At 40.9% G+C, this 20,919-nt stretch overlaps 1 protein-coding gene across 1 annotated transcript in view; it reads left to right on the plus strand.

Annotated features, from left to right (window-relative positions):
• Positions 1-20,919, plus strand: part of LOC109931674 (glutamate receptor ionotropic, NMDA 2C-like) — a 98,873-nt gene that overhangs the window by 35,341 nt on the left and 42,613 nt on the right. The window contains exon 5 of the mRNA XM_048611120.1: positions 13,963-14,077. Within this exon, the coding sequence (XP_048467077.1) occupies positions 13,963-14,077 (115 nt within the window). The remainder of the gene's footprint in view (positions 1-13,962; positions 14,078-20,919) is intronic.

Genomic DNA, 20,919 nt, shown 5'->3' on the forward strand with positions numbered 1-20,919 from the left:
TCCTCCCCGCAGCCCTTTTCCTCATCCACACAGGGAGCAAGTATCTCGTACCTGTTGGATAAGGTCAAAAGCTGAGGCTCCTCCACTCCTGAACTCAGAATCCCCCTACCTGCCTCACTTGCAGTCACACCCTGTTGTCCCTGATCACTAACTGAATTTGAATTACTTGATCTACCAGGTGTGACTGCCTCCTGAAACAAAGCGTCCAGGTAACTGCCCAAATATATTCTCGGCAGGCCCCTGGTCCTCGCTGTTGCCTCTCTCTCTGCTGCTGGAAAATGTCTCCCCTATTCCATTTATGTCTGTCTGTGATCAGGTCTGTACCAAGGGAACAGTTGTGGTAAGAAAGAAGAATGAGTTTATTATGGACAAGGGCAAAGGTGAGGAGTGCAATTAAGTGAATCAGTAGATGTAGAAATGTTGTGGTGAATATAGAGGCAAAGGCTAAACAATTGACATTTTGTATATACAGTTGTAATGGAATTGATAGTTTTTTCCTGGTACAGACACAAAAGGAAGTGGACATGAAAGTAGGGGTGAATTGATTCATGGAAGTGATCAGATATAGCCTTTACTCCCTACCCCACCCACATCCCTATTTTCTGCATATAAACTGACATTTTCCCAGCCACCATCTGTTCTGAGGAAGGGTCACCGGACCCAAAACGTTAACTCTGTCTTCTCCTTCACAGATGCTGCCAGACCTGCTGAGCTTTTCCAGCAACTTTGTTTCTATAGCCTTATCCATGATTATTGTAAAAATATCATTGTACGGCACTTAGAAAAATTGAAGATAATCAATGGAGTCAGTATGCTTTTGTGAAAGGGAAATCATGTTTAACCAATTTATTGGACTTCTTAGAGGAAGTAACACGCTGTGAACAGAGGAGAACAGTGGATGTACTGTACTGAGATTTCCAGAGTACATTTGATAAGGTGATCAATGATTACAGTGGAAACTAAAACTGGTGGTGTGGGCGGCCACTGGGGGGGTTGGGAGAAGGGTAACATATTGGCACAGATTAAAGATTAGCCAGCAAATGGGAAACAGTTTAGGTATAATTAAGAATTGTTAAAAAACCTCAGCAGATACGGCAGCCAATGTGTAGAGAAATCAGAGTTAATGTTTCGGTCCCAGTGACCCTTCCTCAGAACTGTTCTTATTAGGTTTTTGTTAGGCATAATTTGGCGATTTTCTAGTTGGCAAAATGTAAGGTCTGGTATGCCACAGCGATCAGTTTTGGGGCCTCCAATTTTTACAATTGACACCAATGACTTGGATGAAGGGGCTTTTTTTTTAAATTTGATTTTTGTGGGATGTGGGCATCGCCTACTGCCCAGCATTTCTTGCCCATCCCCAGTTATCCTTGAGAAGGTGGTGGTGAGCTGCCTTCTTAAACCGCTGCAGTCCTCCACCTGTGGGTTGACCCACAATACTATTTGGGAGGGGATTCCAGGATGTTGACCCAGCGACAGTGAAGGAACGGCAATATATTTCCAAGTCAGGATGGTGAGTGACTTGGAAGGGAACTTGGAGGTGGTGCTGTTCCCATATGTCTGATGCCCTTGTCCTTCTAGATGGCAGTGTCGTGGGTTTGGAAGGGGCTGTCTGACCATCTTTGGTGAATTTCTGCAGTGCATCTTGTAGATAGTACACACTGTTGCTACTGAGCATCGGTGGTGGAGGGAGCGAATGCTTGTGAATGTAGTGTCAAGCAAGTGGCTGCTTTTTCCTGGATGGTATCAAGCTTCTTGAGTGTTGTTGGGGCTGCACTCATCCAGGCAAGTGGGGAGTATTCCATCACACTCCTGACTTGTGCCTTGTAGATGATGGACAGGCTTTGAGGAGTCAAGAGGTGAGTTACTCGCCGCAGTATTCCCAGCTTCTGGCCTGATCTTGTAGCCACTCTGTTAATGTGGTGAGTCCAGTTGAGTTTCTGGTCGATGGTAACCCCCAGGATGTTAATAGTGGGGGATTCAGTGATGGTAACACCATTGAATGTCAAAGGACGATGGTTAGATTGTCTCTTATTGGTGATGATCATAGCCTGGCATTTGTGTGGCATGAATGTCATTTGCCACTTGTCAGTCCAAGTCTGGATATTGTCCAGATCTTGTTGCATATGAACGTGGACTGCTTTAATATCTGAGGAGTCATGAATGGTGCTGAACATTGTGCAATCATTGGCGAACATAACCACTTCTGACCTTATGACGGAGGGAAGGTCATTGATGAAGCAACTGAAAATGGTTGGGCCTAGGACACTACCCTGAGGAACTCCTGCAGAGATGTCCTGGATTTGAGATGATTGACCTCCCAGAACCACTACCATCTTCCTATTTGTCAGGTATGACTCTAACCACCGGAGCGTTTGCCCCCTGATACCCATTGATTCCAGTCTTGCTACGGCTCCTTGATGCCACACTCAGTTGAATGCAGCCTTGATATCAAGGACTGTCACTCTCACCTCACCTCTGGCATTCAGCTATTTTGTCCATGTTTGAACCAAGGCTGTAATGAGGTCAGGAGCTGCGTGGCCCTGGCAGAACCCAAACTGGGCGTCACTGAGCAGGTTATTTCTGAGCAGGTGCTGCTTGATAGCACTGTTGATGACACCTTCCATCACTTTACTGATGATCGAGAGGAGAATGATGGGGCGGTAATTGGCCGGGTGGATTTGTCCTGCTTTTTGTGTACAGGACATACTTGGGCAATTTTCCACATTGTTGGGTAGATACTAGTGTTGTAACTGTACTGAAACAACTTGGCTATGGGAGTGGCAAGTTCTGGAGCACAAGGTTTCAGTACTATTGCTGGAATATTATCAGGGCCAGTAGCTTTGCAGTATCCAGTGTCTCCAACCGTTTCTTGATATCACGTGGAGTGAATCGAATTGGCTGAAGACTGGTATCTGTAATGCTGGGGACCACTGGAGGAGGCAGAGATGGATCATCCACTCGGCACTTCTGGCTGAAGATTGCTGCAAACACTACAGCCTTATCTTTTGCACTGATGTGCTGGGCTGTTCCATCATTGAGGATGGGGATATTTGTGGAGCCTCCTTCTCCAGTGAGTTGTTTAATTGTCCACCACCATTCATGACTGGATGTGGCAGGACTGCAGAGCTTAGATCTGATCCGTTGGTTGTGGGATCACTTAGCTCTGTCTATCACTTGCTGCTTTTGCTGTTTGGTGTGCAAGTAGTCCTGTTTGGTGGCTTCACCAGGTTGATACCTCATCTTCAGGTATGCCTGGTACTGCTCCTGGCATGCCCTCCTGCACTCCTCATCGAACCAGGGTTGATCCCCTGGCTTGATGGTGATTGTTGAGTGGGGTATATGCCAGGCCATGAGGTTACAGATTGTGTTGGAGTACAGTTCTGCTGCTACTAATGGCCCACAGCGCCTCATGGATGGCCAGTCTTGAGTAGCTAGCTCTGTGAGAAGTCTGTCCCATTTAGCATGGCGATAGTGCCACACAACACAATGGAGGTTGTTCTCAATGTGAAGGCAGGACTGTGCAAAGGTCACTCTTACCAATACTGTCATGGATAGATACAACTGCAGCTGGCAGATTAGTAAGGATGAGGTCAAGTATGTTTTTCCCTCTTGTTGGTTACCTCACCACCTGCCGCAGACCCAGTCCAGCAGCTATGTCCTTTAGGACCCGACCAGCTCGATCAGTAGTACTGCTGCCAAGCCACTCTTGGTGGTGGACATTGAAATCCCCCACCCACAGTACATTTTGTGCCCTTGCCATCCTCAGTGCTTCCGCCAAGTGTTGTTCAACATTGAGGAATACTGATTCAGAAGCTGAGGGAGGACGGTATGTGGTAATCAGCCAGAGGTTTCCTTTCCATGTTTAACTTGAAGCCATGAGACATCATAGGGTCTGGAGTCAATGTTGAGGATTCTGAGAGCAACACCCTCCCAACTGTATATCTTTGTGCTGCCCCCTCTACCGGGTCTGTCCTGCCGGTGAGACAGGACATATCCAGGGATGGTGATAGTGGTGTCTGGGACATTGTTTGTAAGGTATGATTCTGTGAGTGTGACTATGTCAGGCTGTTGCTTGATTAGTCTGTGAGACAGCTCTCCCAATTTTGGCACTAACCCCTAGATGTTAGTGAGGAGGACTTTCCGGGGTCAACAGGGCTGTTTCTGCCGTTGTCTTTTCCAGTGCCTAGGTCAATGCCAGGTGATCCATCCAGTTTCATTTCTTTGAGTCTTTGTAGCGATTGGTACATCTGAGTGACTTGCTAGGCCATTTCAGACAGCAGTTCACAGTCAACCACATTGCTGTGGGTCTGGAGTAACATGTAGGCCAGACCAGGTGAGGGTGGCAGATTTCCTCCCCTGAAGGGCATTAGTAAACCAGATGGGTTTTTCCAACAATCAGCAATGATTTCATGGTGATCAGTAGATTCTTAATTCCAGACTTTTTTTTGAACTCCAATTCCACCATCTGACGTGGTGGGATTCAAACCTGGGTCCCCAGAACATTAGCTGGGTGTCTAGATTAATAGTCCAGTGATAATACCACTAGGCCATTGCCTACTCGATGATAATCTTTCACCCCCTTGCTCAATAAGAACTCATCCACCTGTTTTAAAAAAAATTCAAAGACTCTGTTTCCACCACTTTTTTGGGAAGAAGGTTCCAAAGTCTTAAAACTCTGAAAGAAAACATTCACCTCATCTTTGTTTTAAATGGCAACTCTTTTTAAACAGTGACCTGTGGTTCTTGATTTTCTCAGAAGACGAAACATCTCCTCCATATCCAAAATGTCAAGACCCCTCAGAATCTTATACATTTCATCAAGTAACCTCTTACTCTTCTAAACTCCAGCAGGTACAAGGCTAGTCAGTTAATCTTCCCTCAAAAAAGATCCTGCCCATTCCACATATTAGTCTGGTAAACCTTCTTTGACCTGCCTCCAAAGTACTCAAATCCTTCCTTAAATAAGATGACCAATACTGTGAACAGTACCCAGACGCGGTCTCAACAGTGCCCTATATAACTAAAATTATGAACAGGTTATGAACAGGATATAGATAGTAAAAAGTGCAGATGCTGGAGTCAGAGATAGCACAGTATGGAGCTGGAGGAACACAGCAGGCCAGGTAGCATCAGAGGAGCAGGAAAGCTGCCATTTCGGGTCGGGACCCTTCTTCAGAAATCGGGGAGGGGGAAGGGGGTTCTGAAATAAATAGAGAGAGGAGGGGTGGGTTGGGGAAGGTAGGTGGGATGGTGATAGGTGAGTGCAGGTAGGCAGTGGTGGGGATTGGTCGGTGAGGTGGGAGGAGTGGATAGGTGTGAGAGAAGACAGACAGGTCAAGGAGGTGGGGATGAGAGGGAGGGTTGGTCATAGGATGAGGCCAGGGGTGGGGAGATTTTGAAGCTAGTAAACTCCACATTGAGACCATTGGGTTGTAGACACCTAAGGTGGAATATGAGGTGCTGCTCCTCCAGTCTCCGGGTGGCGTCGTTGGGACACTGGAGGAGGTCTAAAATGGACACGTCATCCAGGGAGTGGGAGGGGGAGTTGAAGTGGTTCGCGACTGGAAGATGTTGTCGTTTGTCGCGAACCGAGCGCAGGTGCTCTACAAAGTGGTCTCCGAGCCTCCGCTTGGTCTCACCGAAGTAGAGGAGGCCACATTGGGAGCAGCGGATGCAATAGACCACATTAGCAGATGTGCAGGTGAAAACCTGTCTGATGTGGAAGGTTTTTTGGGGTCCTTGTGGAAATTTTTGTGGTCCTTTTTTGGTGACCATGACCATGGGTTGAAGAGTTTATAGGAGGGAGATATTCAAGAGGATAAGAGGGTAGTAAACTTAGAATGGAGAGAACCTGATGAATTGAGATGAGGTTTGAGATGAAGGTGATAAGTCATTCAATGCACAGGCCCAGGAAGTGAAACAATAAAAAGAGGTTGGTGAAAACATTTTTATCATATTTGACAGGGAGATGGAGAATAAGGATTTTAAATGACAGGCAAAAGGAATGGAATATGGTGAGATGCTTTAAGGAGCAAGTGCCAGAGAATTAGGGGACAAACCAAAGTGAAATGTGGTGATATAAGTTACAAGATTACCATGATTTCTTGTGGGGCACCAGGTTGAAGGTAGAGCGAGTTGAGGAGTCTTTAGTCATACCGAAGGTCCTCTCAAGACATTGACTGCAACTTCATTGAGCCACAACATGTGGCCCTGGTCACCGCACCACAGGAAGGATGTCATCATATTAGAGAGAATACAGATTCAATTTACAAGACTTGCCAGGAAGAGGGAATTTAAAGTAGTTAATTATGTAAACTGAGTACATTTACAAAGCAGCAGAATGAGATTGAGGGATCAATAATTTGCATGTACAAAATTAGGAAAGGTCAGGTTAGCATAGATTGGATGGACCTCTATCCCATGGAAGATCGGTCAACAATTATTGTGTAAAAATTAAAAGCAATTTGATAGAAGTAAAACATTTCAGTTAACATTCAGAAGAAGTGACATCAGCACAACAAAAACAGCTGATTGGAGCCTAATTAATTTTTCTTTATTTAAATTAGAATGCTTAACAGTCAAATGCAAAAATGCATGGCAGGGCAACTAGGTCCTGTGTGCTAATACTACATTCATTGTTTTAGTAAGGTTAAGGATATACAGTTGGAAGGCATTGTTTAAGTATCTTAACTAAATTCTGATATAAAGAGAGGCTTGCAGTGTTTCCATAGTGTAGTAGTTATCATGTTCAGAAATGTGTGAAAGGTCCCTGGTTCTGTACTGGGCAGAAACATTATCAAAGGTTGCTCACTGAGTTGCATCATCAGCCTTTGGGATTTTGTGGTAATGTCCCTACCTTTCAGTCAGTGGTCCAGGTTCAAGTCCCACTTGGCTTGGAGACATGTCATAACATGACCAAACACGTTTAAAGTATTGTTTTTGTCACATTGCTTTTTCAAAGAGCTGAAAGGAGTATAAATTGAACTTATTGGATTTTGGATTCTGGTGAGGGAAGGGACAGATATTTGTAATAAAAGCCAAGCACAATCCGGCAGGTGCTGGAGATCTGCAATAAAAACAAGGTCTTGGAGAAATTCAGTAGGTCTGGCAGTATGTAAGGGGAAAGAAATGCAGTTAACATTTCAAAATCAATCTGATTTTTCTTTGGAGCCCCAAATAATTTGCAATGTTGCATTTTTAACTAAATCTTCTGTATTGCAAAATAAGACACTTTATCAAAGCTGGTTGAAAAGTACTCATCAGGAGGACATTCATAAGTATACCAACATAAAAGGGGATAACATTTCATATTGTATGAAAAGAGAGTGTTAATTCGTTGGCAAATGGAATCTGATTGGTAGAGGTGTTGCTGTTGCAGATGTAGCAGTTAGGTGATGATTGACAGGTAACTGCTTTCTTTATTTAAATTTAAACCAGGTAGGTTATCGCCAGTCGAGGTATTGCCATGAATAAATCAGAGAATGGTTGTCATCTATTTTGTTGTGTTAACATAGATTCAGTGAATGCATGCTCTTTCTGCACATTTGCAAAGAGAGGAGCCCTGTGTATTAATACATGCAACTTCCAGTACCCACAAGTTCCTCACATTGTGAGACTGACTGACAGTTGCTGTTGGGGTACTATGACTTTAAGACATGTGTTTTGTCATGGTTTTTTCAAGGGAGACATTGGGGGACAGGCGCCAAGCAGTCTATGGGAAGATAAATAACTCGTGAAGCATTGAGTGGTTTCTTAAAAAGTTGTAACATTAGAAGCAGCCTGAATGGGTGTAGTCAAGCTTCCACCCACAGAAGCAGAATTTGTTAGTTTAGTTTTCAATAGTTGCTATTGGGGTCTTGAAGAAATGAAGGCTATCTTTTCCCTCTCAGTTACAGCCAAAAGGTGGGGGCTCTATCTACTATGGGAGTTGCATGTCTTTTGCTAAGCGCGTGTTTATGGGACATTACTCTATTGGAACAGTTAATTAGTAGCATTATTCTGTTGCTAAGTTTTCCAACAGCATCACGCTATTCGAATTCTTTCTTTCTTTTCTTGTATTTTAACTATAATGGATGAATAAAGTGTGTTTTGCTTTAAATCTGGTAGTTTGACCAAACAAATTGCATCTGGAATACAACACCTTATGTTTAACTGTTAAGGTAAGAAAAATTTAGGGTCTAGACTATCTTATGAATATATTAAGGGGGTTCGGTCTGGTCCATAACAAATTGGGCACTTGTCAGGATCAAAATCTCTAATTCCAGGTTGGGTTTAGGATTATTGGACTCAAAGACAGTAAGTGTTAGTGTCTTTTATTTCAGATGGTGAATTGGTTTGGTCAAACTATCGGATTTAAAGATTTATTCATCCACTATAGTTAAAATACAACAAAAGAAAGAAGCAATTGGAATAACTTAACTCACTGGAAAACTTAACAGAGTAATAGATACAGTAAGTATTACCATTAAACTGTTCCAATATAGTAACATCCCACAAATACACCCTTGGCAAAAGCAAATTCAGAATATGGATTGTCTCACATGGAGCTCCCTTGCAGGCAGAGAACCTCCAGCTTTTGGCTGTAACCGAGAGAGGGAAAATAGCTTTTTCTTCAACACCCCAACAGCAACTGTTGAAAGCTAAATGGAAAAAAATTCTGCTTCTGTGGGCAGGAGCTTGACCACAGCCATTCAAGCTGCTTCTATTGTTCCAACTTTCAAAATAAAAACACCCAAGGCTTTACAAGTTCTTTATCTTCTCATAGACTGCTTGGTACCTGTCCCCCAGTCTCTCTCTAAAAGAAACCAAGACAAAACTCTTAAAGCTACAGTATTGTCACAGACAATCTTAATTCGGTTGTCTTAATTCCTAGCACACTCAGAATTATTTGGCAAGCTGTATTATTGTGAAAATCACATCTAAAGTTAGACATTGCATTTTAAGTTTTGCATGACCAGGCTGGTTGGATATGGTGAGTATCTTGCCTGTTGCAAACACAGTCAGAAGGACATGCTGTTTGATGCAATCTGTCAATCTTTGGCTTATACAGCCCACATATTTAGCCTCACACCAGCTGTTAGCCAAGACGACTGCCTATCAAACAATGAGGAATGTGATTGATGAATTACAGTGCTGGTGTGATATTAGTCATCATGCAACTCCACAGTAACACTTCTATCAATCACAGTCCACATGCCAACCAGTGTAGAATGAAACCCCTGTGCAGTTTTATTCCTTTGAATATCCAAATGAGTGCAGGGAGAAAAGCTTTGAAAAAACATATAGTTTTTTTTTTAGCAACACTGGAGTTCTGTACCACTGAACAGCTATTTGAAGTAACCTTTAATTAAGTAAGGGATTGGAATCTGGTTTCCTACTTCATCTCACTTCAGAATGAACATAGTAGAACAGAATGATTCCCAAAAGGTGAAACTTGAAAACAGAAAATGTTTTTCAGACACAAGATTGCAATCTGAGTTACCCTGAAAGCAAGGGTAAATTGTCAAGACATGAATATTGATGTTCTCTGAATCTGAACCTTGTGACAGGTGGGAAAATAGAGAGGATAAGTGGATGAGTTATTTCTTTACTGAACACAAAACAAGCTATACCTAACAGAAATAAAATCAGAAGCAAAGTATTTTAAGTGCTGGTCAAGATTTGGATCCTCCAGTCAGCTTCATATCTAAAATTTAGAAAAAAGATGATCCATTAAATGTCTTTGTGGCATGGTCAGACTCTGATAGATTTCAATACTAGACAGTCATTCCATAGAGAAATAATATCATGGACTTTATCAAATTGTATTTAAAAATGTAGAAAGTCAATTTGAAGACAGAAATCAGACCATCAGTTTTCACCTTCATATTGCTGTATTCTGCTGAGGTTTCATATATGAATAGGGTTCTGTCCTTGAGTCATTTGGTTCCAGGAAAAGATACCCTTTTGGATCAAATGTCTGCTGTTTAAAGAAATTCATGGAAAAGTGATTAATTCCAGCAGCCTTGATGGTGCAAATGGGACACTCCGTGGTGTCCTAAAGCATGGATATCGATATTTGTGGCCTTTCAAAATCAGTTAGATATGGAATGTGGGTCTCAGTGCAATAGTTACAGACAAAAGGAATGAAGATTATATTACTTTTAGCAGATCTGGATGTCACAGCACAAACCAAGACTGGAGTAGTAATAATAAGTGAATAAACCTCAGGAATGCATGGGGAATGGTTAACATGTTCTGTGACTTTAAACAAGTGATTGAAATAGCTGATTGGTTAGACAGTAAGAAACAGAGTAAAGAATGATGGGTATGCACTTGAATTTAAAGAAACTGATTATGTGACCCACAACAATTCTTGGGAGTTGAATTATTCACATTATATTCATGTTTGCCAATGATGCAACTATTGTTAGTATAGTAAATACTTCAGCTGGGAATACAAAATGAGAATGAAATATTGAATAAGTGACTAGATAAAAGTATAGCAGATATTTCTCACTGCAGTTGTGTTATGTCTACATTTTGGACTGGAAAAGAAAACAGATAGAATTGAGTAATTAAATAGTAAAAAGCTGCGATTAGTGGAAAGTCCAAAGAGATTTTTGGGGTTCTGTACACAGATCACCAAAATGCGATGTTCCAAAAAATTCAGTGTGTCTAATTCATTGTTAGCACTTATAACATGAGGGCTGGGATATAAAGGGCAATGGGTATATCACCTCTATGCAAAGGTCACGTTACGGAATAGCCAGGATTTTGTTGGGCCATGGGGAAATCATCTATTGGTCAAATAACTAGCGCAGAAACTCAGTCAATACTACACAAGGAGTGGAGAGAGCAAACAGTAATTGGCTGCAATGAAGCTGAGTCCATGACTGGAGTCCAAGGTGGCAGAAGTCAAGCCTGCCAAGATCTCCCAGCTACTCAGAGGGTGACAGCATATGTGCCAGTGAGAATGTTGGCAGTGCTTGATGGCACTGAACACACTTGAGGCCCATAATCATAGAGAGACTCCAAGTCACAGATGAGTAAGGGTGAAACAAGGGCAAGGGTAGCCTTCAGTTCCTACATGATGCCAGGTTCCTTGATCATGCACAGAGTGCCTGACCATGAGGGTACATCACTCCACCATCATCCCAGAGGCCACTGGCAAAACCAATATGTATTGCTCAGCAGAGGAGATAGCAAGAACTGCAGGTGCTGGAGTCAGAGACAACTGGAGGAACACTGCAGGCCAGGCAGCATCAGAGGAGCACGAAAGCTAATGTTTCAGGTCGGGACCCTTCTCAGAACATTTTCAGATGTATTCCTCAGCACCTTTCCAACGGTGCATGATACCCATGCATTCATATTGTAGTGGGCTCAGAGAGATGGATGTCAATTAACTTATTAATGACCTTAAGTGGCACTCTGCTGGTGGCTGGAAATTCAACATCTGTTCATTCCAACCTCTGACTTAATCAGGGGAGGTTTTGCTGCTCATGGTGTGATGCAAGGTATATGATATATATTTTAATATCATTTATTTTAGAGGTTGGATTGTTAAATACTAGCATGTGAGTTGTCAATGTTTATGAAAAAATTTTAGTCATTACTTGTAAGTATTTCTATAGTCATGGTCATTTATTATTAAAAAAATGAGAGACTTCCTGGATTTTGTTTTCATTGGGTGACTTTTACAATCAAACAGAGTGAACAGTTGTGCATTATGTTTCGGGTAGAAGGTTTTGGAATTTTTTTGGCTTAGGAGAAGCACCCATAGTTTGAAGAAAAACCTTTTGCTTTCAGTTTTGCAGATGTCTTGGCTGAAGCTGGACATGTAAGACAGTTGCTTCCAAAGAATAGAATAGATATAGTTTAGAACTGTTAAGAAATAGGTTACCTCAGTAATTTTCTATTGCAGAAAATACGGAGGCATGGGATTGAGGGTGATTTAGCGGTTTGGATCAGAAATTGGCTAGCTGTAAGAAGACAGAGGGTGGTGGTTGATGGGAAATGTTCATCCTGGAGTTCAGTTACTAGTGGTGTACCTCAAGGATCTGTTTTGGGGCCACTGCTGTTTGTCATTTTTATAAATGACCTGGATGAGGGCGTAGAAGGATGGGTTAGTAAATTTGCGGATGACACCAAAGTCGGTGGAGTTGTGGATAGTGCAGAAGGATGTTGTAGGTTACAGAGGGACATAGATAAGCTGCAGAGCTGGGCTGAGAGGTGGCAAATGGAGTTTAATGCGGAAAAGTGTGAGGTGATTCACTTTGGAAGGAGTAACAGGAATACAGAGTACTGGGCTAATGGTAAGATTCTTGGTAGTGTGGATGAGCAGAAAGATCTCGGTGTCCATGTGCATAGATCACTGAAAGTTGCCACCCAGGTTGATAGCGTTGTTAGGAAGGTGTACAGTATGTTAGGTTTTATTGGTAGAGGGATTGAGTTACGGAGCCATGAGGTCATGTTGCAGCTGTACAAAACTCTGGTGCGGCCGCACTTGGAGTATTGCGTACAGTTCTGGTGACCGCATTATAGGAAGGATGTGGAAGCATTGGAAAGGGTGCAGAGGAGATTTACCAGGATGTTGCCTGGTATGGAGGGAAGGTCTTACGAGGAAAGGCTGAGGGTTTTGAGGCTGTTTTCGTTAGAGAGAAGAAGGTTAAGAGGTGACTTGATAGAGACATACAAGATCATCAGAGGATTAGATAGGGTGGACAGTGGGAGCCTTTTTCCTCGGATGGAGATGGCTAGCACGAGGGGACATAGCTTTAAATTGAGGGGTGATAGATATAGGACAGATGTCAGAGGTAGGTTCTTTACTCAGAGTAGTAAGGGCGTGGAATGCCCTGCCTGCAAAAATAGTAGACTCGCCCACTTTAAGGGCATTTAAATGGTCATTGGATAAACATATGGATGATAATGGAATAGTTTAGGTTAGATGGGCTTCAGATTGGTTTCACAGGTCGGCGCAACATCGAGGGCCGAAGGGCCTGTACTGCGCTGTAATGTTCTATGTTCTATGTTCTATGTTCTATGTTCAGTGTAAGGAATCAGTTTGAAAGTTCCAGATAAGAGTGTTTGTTAAAACTCTGAAGGGGTTATTTAAAGCTGAAAAAGTCTAAGCTCAGTTGTATGAAAACTCAAGAAAAAGGCTGTCTGATTCTCCAGTCTGGGAATTGAAATCACAGTTAGGCTAAGTCCTGTAAAAGTGATAGAGAGGTAATTCTCTCTGGTATGGTGAGTGTAAAGGAGTGCTTTTGGGATTAGTGGGATTTTATTTTACAGTATGTTTCAAAATCCTTAAACTTGTGTTTATGAAAATAGTTTGGTTTATTCTATTTTATCTTCAATTCTTTTGCATCTTAAACTTCCAGTTTATTGTTAAAATCAACTCTGCAGCATTGTGTGTTTTGTGTTTCCAAAAAAGACATTCATTAAAACCAACACAACTAAATTATGATCTATTTATTTCAGTCTGGAATCTGACTTGTCTATTAATAACAAAGCTGGGATATCATAAAACTATGAGAACAACAGGGGCATCTCCAGCAATTGCATATGCCCAACAACCATGGTTCCTGCCAAGATGGATGATAATAAAATCTAACCTATGTCTGGTGTGTTATGTACGGTTCTGGGAACTGTGTGTTATGAAGGTTATATTGGTCTTAGGAAGGAATGTCACACAGATTAAGTAAAAATGTTATGATACCTCCAAGGATTAGATTACTATGAAAAATTGCATAACCTAAGTATTTATTGTCTGAAATATAGCAAGTGATTTGAATGAGGCTTTTAGGAAAGTAACTGATGGTGTAGATAGAGAGAAACATTTTATACTGGTCAGTGAGCATATTGCAGACTGACATCACCTTAATTTTGGAGACAATGAATAATGAACATTTGAGTTAACCAAGGTACTCCATATTTTTTATCTCATTAGGCCTAACAATGATCTTGAAACATATTTCACAGGCACATGTTGAACATTAGCTGGGAAGGTAAAGACTTCTCTTTTAATGAGGATGGCTATTTGGTGAGACCATCGATGGCTGTGGTCACACTGAACAGAAGCAGATTTTGGGAGATGGTGAGTATTAGATGAATACCTTTAAGATAGAGACCTGGTCAAGAGGGGTTTCAATTATTCCCCAATGATGTCTTCATTGTACATATGATTCAAACTGGTTAGTCTGCCGTGTGTGTTTTGTGGTAATAACATTCATAAACATTAAAGTCCGAACTTGTGGAATGTTTGTTTCTGTAAAAGATTAACAACTTCAGATTTAAAATGTTAAAAGTGTGCATGAATGAAGACTGTATTATATTTTTCTTTAAATCAGCACGTGGTTCCTGAGATCTGTCCACGGCAGACAGGTGATTGGCTATGCAGTTGCCATGAACGGCATGGGTGTGGGGAGGTGAGCATGAGCTGATATGGAGGAGGTATTAAGAATGGATGGGGCGTAGAGGCAAACAGCATTCAAAAACAATTGTGATGAAGTTCCAGAGAACTGGGATGGACCTTTTAACAGCCCACCTCAGAACTCACCTGCCCCAACAGCTGCCAAAGATCTGCTTCTGGGTTCAGTAGACCCAACTGCATTCTATCCCTGCTCCCTGGAGTGAAAATTGGGTTAACAGTTCCTTTTAAACTAAGGCAGGTCTAAGTGAGGAAATTTTAATCTTGAAGAAGAGTCTGAATGAAGAAGAGTCATATCAAACTTTAGAGTCAGAGAGGTGTACAGCATGGAACTGGACCCTTCAGTCTAACTCGTCCAGGCCAACCACATATCCTAAATTAATCTAGTTCCATTTGCCAGCATTTGGCCCATATCACTTTAAACCCTTCCTATTCAAATACCCATCCAGACTCCTTTTAAATGTTGTAATTGTACCCATCTCTATCACCTCTTCTGGCAGCTCATTCCATACATGCACCACCCTCTATATGAAAAAGTTGCCCCTTAGATCCCTTTTAAATCTTTCCCTTCTCACCTTAAACCTGTGCCCTCTAATTTTGGACTCCGCCACCCTACGGAAAGACCTTGTCTATTTTATGGACCAGACCAGATCCCCTCAAAATATTTTAAGACAGCCTAGACCCTAACTTTTTCTCATTTTAAAAAGGTACATGTGAAGTGGGTGCTCCAGACGAGATGCAACTGGTCAATTGAGTCAATGTTAAGCAAAACACAATTTAAACACTATAGTTAAAATACAAACAAAAGTAAGAGGAATTTAGAATAACTTAACTATTGGAAAATTTAACTGAACAAAGATACAGTACCTATTACTAATTAACTGTTCCAATATAGTAACATCCCAAAAACACAACCCTTGGAAAAAAGGTAAATTCAAACACAGATTCTTATGTGCGCTTTCCTAATCCAGGAGGGAACAACATCAAGAGAGATTTCAGAGAAAGTCAGTTAGGACCCAAACAGCTTCTCACTGCTACAGCTAAAGAGAAAAAAAGAAAGCCTGATCTGGGAGAACTGGCCACTCTCCTTCCATTGTTACAACTGTTTTAAAAACAAACAGTCTAAAAGGCATCTTAACCTATTGACTTAGGCTGGCTCCCATAGCCACTTTTTCACCACCTCTGCCTTTATAACCTCTCTTCAAGAAAACCCAGAACAGAATAACATTTTTAAAAGGTGATAGCATCGTCACACCTCCCTCCTTAAAAAAAAGGACGATTAATAAAATAAAATGACTTCATTTTAAAACCCTTAGTCTTACTGTTCGTACACTATAAAACATAAATTACATTGACACTAAGCATACAAAACATTAACTACTACATTCTATGTTAGTCATTTATTCCTGTCACCGAACACCTCAATTTTTCTTTATCCAAGTTGCGACAACGAATCAGCAATTATGTTTTCTCATCTTGCCACATGCATAAATTTCAAATTGAATGGATGCAATAAGCTCCATCTAAACAGTCTGGGATTTTTGTCCTTAAATTTTTCCAAAAACTTTAATGATCAATATATAAATTGTCTCAGACACATTACTGGCAATATAAATGTTGAAATGTTGTAACGCCAACACCAAGCTCAAGGTCTCCTTTTCAATCGTGGAGTATTTCTGTTGATGAACATTCAATTTTGTGGAAAAATACCTGATAAGTCTTTTTATCTTCTCGTCATCTGCTTTAAGAGTACTGCACCAACACCAACACCACTCACATTGATAGCCACCTTGAATGGCTTTGCATAATTAGGTATGGCTAATACTGGGGCAGTGACTAACACAGCTTTCAGGCTGTCAAATGCTTTCTGGTGGTCTGCCATCCACTGAAATTTTCTTCACTTCTTCAATAAGTCAATGAGTGGAGCAACCTCACTGCTAGAATTTGGTACAGACTTCTAATGAAACCCTCCAAATCCTGGGAATTGTAGTACTGCTCTCTTTAAGAGTAAAGGAAACTCCCAATAGCCTTTGTTTTCATATTCCATGGGACCATCTGTCTATGTCTGATAACATGGCTCAAGAATGTGACTTGGGCTTTTGTAAATTCACCCTTAGCCAGGTTTATCACCAAGCTTGCTTTCTGAAGTTGATCAAATAATTCCGAAAAATGCTGTAAATGTTCCTTCCATGTGTGACTAAAAATCACCAGGTCGATGTTCACCACACAATGGGGTAATTCAGAAGTGGTTTTACTGGTTAGTCTGTAAAATGTGGCTGGTGCATTTTCCAAACCAAAAATGGCACGACTTTAAATTGGTATAATCCATTCGGTGTTACAAAAGCCGAAATTTTCTTCGCTCTTTTGGATAATCGTACCTGCCAATATCCTCTGAGAAAGTCCAACTTAGAAATACAAGTTTCTTGACCCACCTTTTCAATAAAGTCTTCCAAACATGGAAATAGGGTATGAATCAGACTTTGTAACCGCATTGACTTTACGGTAGTCCATACAAACATTGGGTACTATCTGGTTTTGGCACCATTACAATGGGTGAGTCCAGTCACTGCAACTCACTTTGAACACATGCTCAGAGACAACATAATCAATCTCCTTTTGAATCTGTGCCAATTTGAGGGTTAAGTCTATAAGGATGTTGCTTAATTGGAACAGCATTTCCTATATCTACATCATGCATAATTAAATTTGTACTTCCCAGCTTATTCCCACATTTCCCCATGCAATAGTAATAACTCTTTCAGGTCATTTCAATTTTCCTGGGGAAGGTAACTCTAAATTATTCCAATTTTTGGGAACTTCCTCATTGTCCAATTTAATGTGAGGAATGTCCAATTCAGAATCCTCTGAACTGGGTTCTTCAGTCTGTTGTAACCAGTAACACATACCCCTTTGCTTTCCTTCCCTATCAAAATACCTTTTGAACATATTCACATGACACACATTTCTTTCTATCTGGAATCCTTATCAAATAATTCACCTCACTCAATCTCCTTTCGATTTGATAAGGTCCACTAAACCTTGCTTTTAAAGGTTCACCTGTCACTGGAATTAAAACTGATACCATCTCCATTAGCAAAATTGCAAATTTTTGATTTCTTGTCTGCTTCCTGTTTCGTCATATGCTGTGCTACTTTTAAATACCATCTAGCCAACTCGCCTGCTCCATTTAACCATTCCCCAAAATTTGATTCATTGTCTAAATATGTTGTCTCTGAACTCTAACTCACCAATTTCTCCTTAATTAATTTCAGTAGTCCTCTCACCTCATCCCCACTAATTCAAATGGACTGCATTTGGCACATCCCTAATTGCAAAACGTACAAATGGAATTCCTTTATCCCAACTGTCTGGATAGTCTTGGCTACAAACCCTCAACATGGTCTCTTAAATTTTATGCCACCATTCTAACACTCCCTACATTCTGGATGGTACGCAGCAGATTTGAATTGTTTTACTCCTAAGCTATCCATAATTTTCCTGAATAATTTTGATGTAAAATTTGACCCTTGATCTTATTGTATCTCTGCGTTGTCTGTAGGTAGTGAAAAATTTGATTAACTCTTCTACAATCCTTTTAGCTGCGATATTGTATAATGGAAATTAGTGGACACATCCATTATTGTTAACAAATACTAATTCCCACTTTTTGTTTTAGGTAGGGGTCCTATGCAATCAATTAAGATCCTTGTAAAAGGTTCCTCAAATGCAGGAATGGGTGTTAGAAGTGTTGGTTTTATCACTGCCTGGACTTTTCTAATTATCTGACACATATGACATGTCTGGCAAAATTCAACTACATCCTTATGTAGTACAGGCCAGTGAAAATGTTTTTGTATTTCAGCTTGAGTTTCTTACCCCTAAATGACCTCCTACTGGTAATTCATGTGCTACCTGCAACACCTCCTTTCTATAACCCACTGGTAATAGAACTTGATTAACTTCCTAAAGAAGGGTTTTGAAGGGTTATACCTGAAACATTGACTGCTCCTTTCCTCCAGATGCTGCCTGGCCTGCTGTGTCCTTCCACCCTCCTATTTGTCTACCTTGATGAACTTCTGCCCATTTCTCATCCACCTGAATATGTGATGGTCTCCATTTCCTCATCAAGACATCATTTTAGATAGTAACATCTGGGAATACACTCAGATTCTTCTTCTGTGTATGTTTTTTGATACAATTGCTTCAGTTTTTTATCTTTGTTGTAAGTCAGTTAATTTCTTTGCACTAAAAATATCCACCTATTATTATTTTGTCTCAAGCATTTGATCAAACATGGTCTCTGATAATTCAACCTCCTTATCTTTATTCTTTGATTTCTCCTCCTGCTTCTACTGGTGGGCTTGTGATCTCGATATCACACAGTCAGGAACAATCCCAGCATATACTTACTGTAATACCTCAGTGGCCTGATTTTCTACAGGCTTTTCAACCACAATAGGCAGTACTTCTGTGATCCATTACCAAGATCTGGCATTTCCTTCTGAACCAACCTCTGATTAGGTTGTACATTCTCGTGCAGCTTTTTAGCTTCCACTGATTTCCTTTACCACTCTAACAAAATTCACTGACTTATCCTGTTTTCCTACATCCGTCTTCCCAATGCTTTTTCTAAACCACCACCAATGACTTCATGTGGCCTACTTTATTGCAGTGAAAACACCTGAGTTTTTTTTTTATTTCTTTCCCCTTCAGGGGCTTCCTTTTTACCCTGTGGTAAACTATCTTCAATGAGATCTACTTTTCCGTTACCATTGAGGATTTCTCGTTTCCCTAATTAGTGCCCCTCATGGATTGAAATTGACATTGGAAGCCAAACTTTGATGAACCAATTCATAATCATTAGCCATTTCAGCTGCTAATCTTGCAGTTTTAACTTTTTGCTCTTCCACGTGAGTTCTCACTACTTCAGGAAGTGAATTTTTGAACTCCAAAATAATAATCTTTCTAAGAGCATCATATGTTTGATCTATTTTTATTGCCCTTATCCACCTATCAAAATTACTTTGATCCTTTCAAAGGAAATATACGTTAGACCAGGCTCTCTCCTTAGATTCCCGAAACGTTGTCTGTAGGCTTCTGGCACTAGCTCATATACGCTTAAAATGGCTTTCTTCACCTCCTCATACTCCTCTTGATAGTGATGCAAATATCTCACTAGCTCTACCTACAAATTTTGTTTGGATCAACCAAACCCACCTGGTCATCAGCCACTTCATTTGTTTAGCCACTTTCTCAAAAGAAATTAAAAAAGGCAATGCTTGGACATATTTAAACAGATCCCAACAAGCCCTTTGGCTATGATGGATTTGCTCGTCCTCACTGCCCTCCTCACTAAGCCTACCTTCTACCTTCACCTCCATCCTTTTAAGTCGTCTTTCCCGTCTAAATGCCAACTTCTGACGTTCAAATTCTCTCTTTCTGCTTTTCTTCTCTTCCTCCCTTTCTTCTGCGAGGGCCTTCCTCTCCTTTTCATTCTGCCAGGGCTAGCCTTTCCTTTTAATCATAATTCAGACTGTTTCAGTTCCTTTTCTTGTTAAAGCTGCTTCATCTGCAATTGAATTCTAGTCATTTCCAAAGATTCTGACAGCATTTCCAGCAATTTTTAAATGCCAAACTATTGCTGTAATTACCTTCCCTTTTCTTACAGAACAAAGGCAATCCCAATTCCAGCTTGCCTGCCAATTCCAACAGCTTTGCCTTGCTCACTTTTTGTAAAACTCCTGAAGTCAGAAAACTCTTCATGACTGAAAGAGCCATTACCGCACAAGGCAAGCCCTGTTTAAACTAACCGGATTCAACACCCGAAACAAAAGACACCTACACCTACCACTTGCCGCCTTTGACTCCAACAACCCTAAACCCAAATTGGAATTATAGAACTATATCCTGACAAGGATTTGTTATGGGCCAGACACCTCAAAAATATTTTAAGAAGGTAGTCTAGACCCTAACTTTTTCTTATTTTAAAAAGGTAGATGTGAAGCGGGTGCCCCAGATGTGATGCAACCGGTCAAACCACTTGATGGTAAGCAAAGCACAATTTTTTAAACACTATAGTTAAAATAAAAACAAGAGAAAGAGGAACTTAGAATAACTTAGCTATTGAAAAATTTAACCAAACAATAGATACAGTACCTATCACTAATTAACTGTTACAATATAGTAACATGCCATAAACACAACCCTTGACAAAAAAGGTAAATTCAAACAGATTCTTACGTGCAGTTTCCCAATCCAGGAGGGTACAACATCAACAGAGACTTCAGAGAAAGTCACAGTTAGGAATCACTTATTGAAGCCTGCAACCCTCCTGGGACTCAAACAGCTTCTCACTGTTACATCTAAAGAGAAAACTAGAAAGCCTGATCTGGGAGAACGTGCCACTCCCCTTCCATTGTTACAACTGCTTGTAAAAAAACAAAGGCCTCTTAACCTATTGACTTAGGCCGGTACCCGTGGCCACTTTTGCACCTCTGCCTTCACAACTT

Source organism: Rhincodon typus, chromosome 23 (assembly GCF_021869965.1).
Source record: "Rhincodon typus isolate 14 chromosome 23, sRhiTyp1.1, whole genome shotgun sequence".
Taxonomy (NCBI): Eukaryota; Metazoa; Chordata; class Chondrichthyes; order Orectolobiformes; family Rhincodontidae; genus Rhincodon; species Rhincodon typus.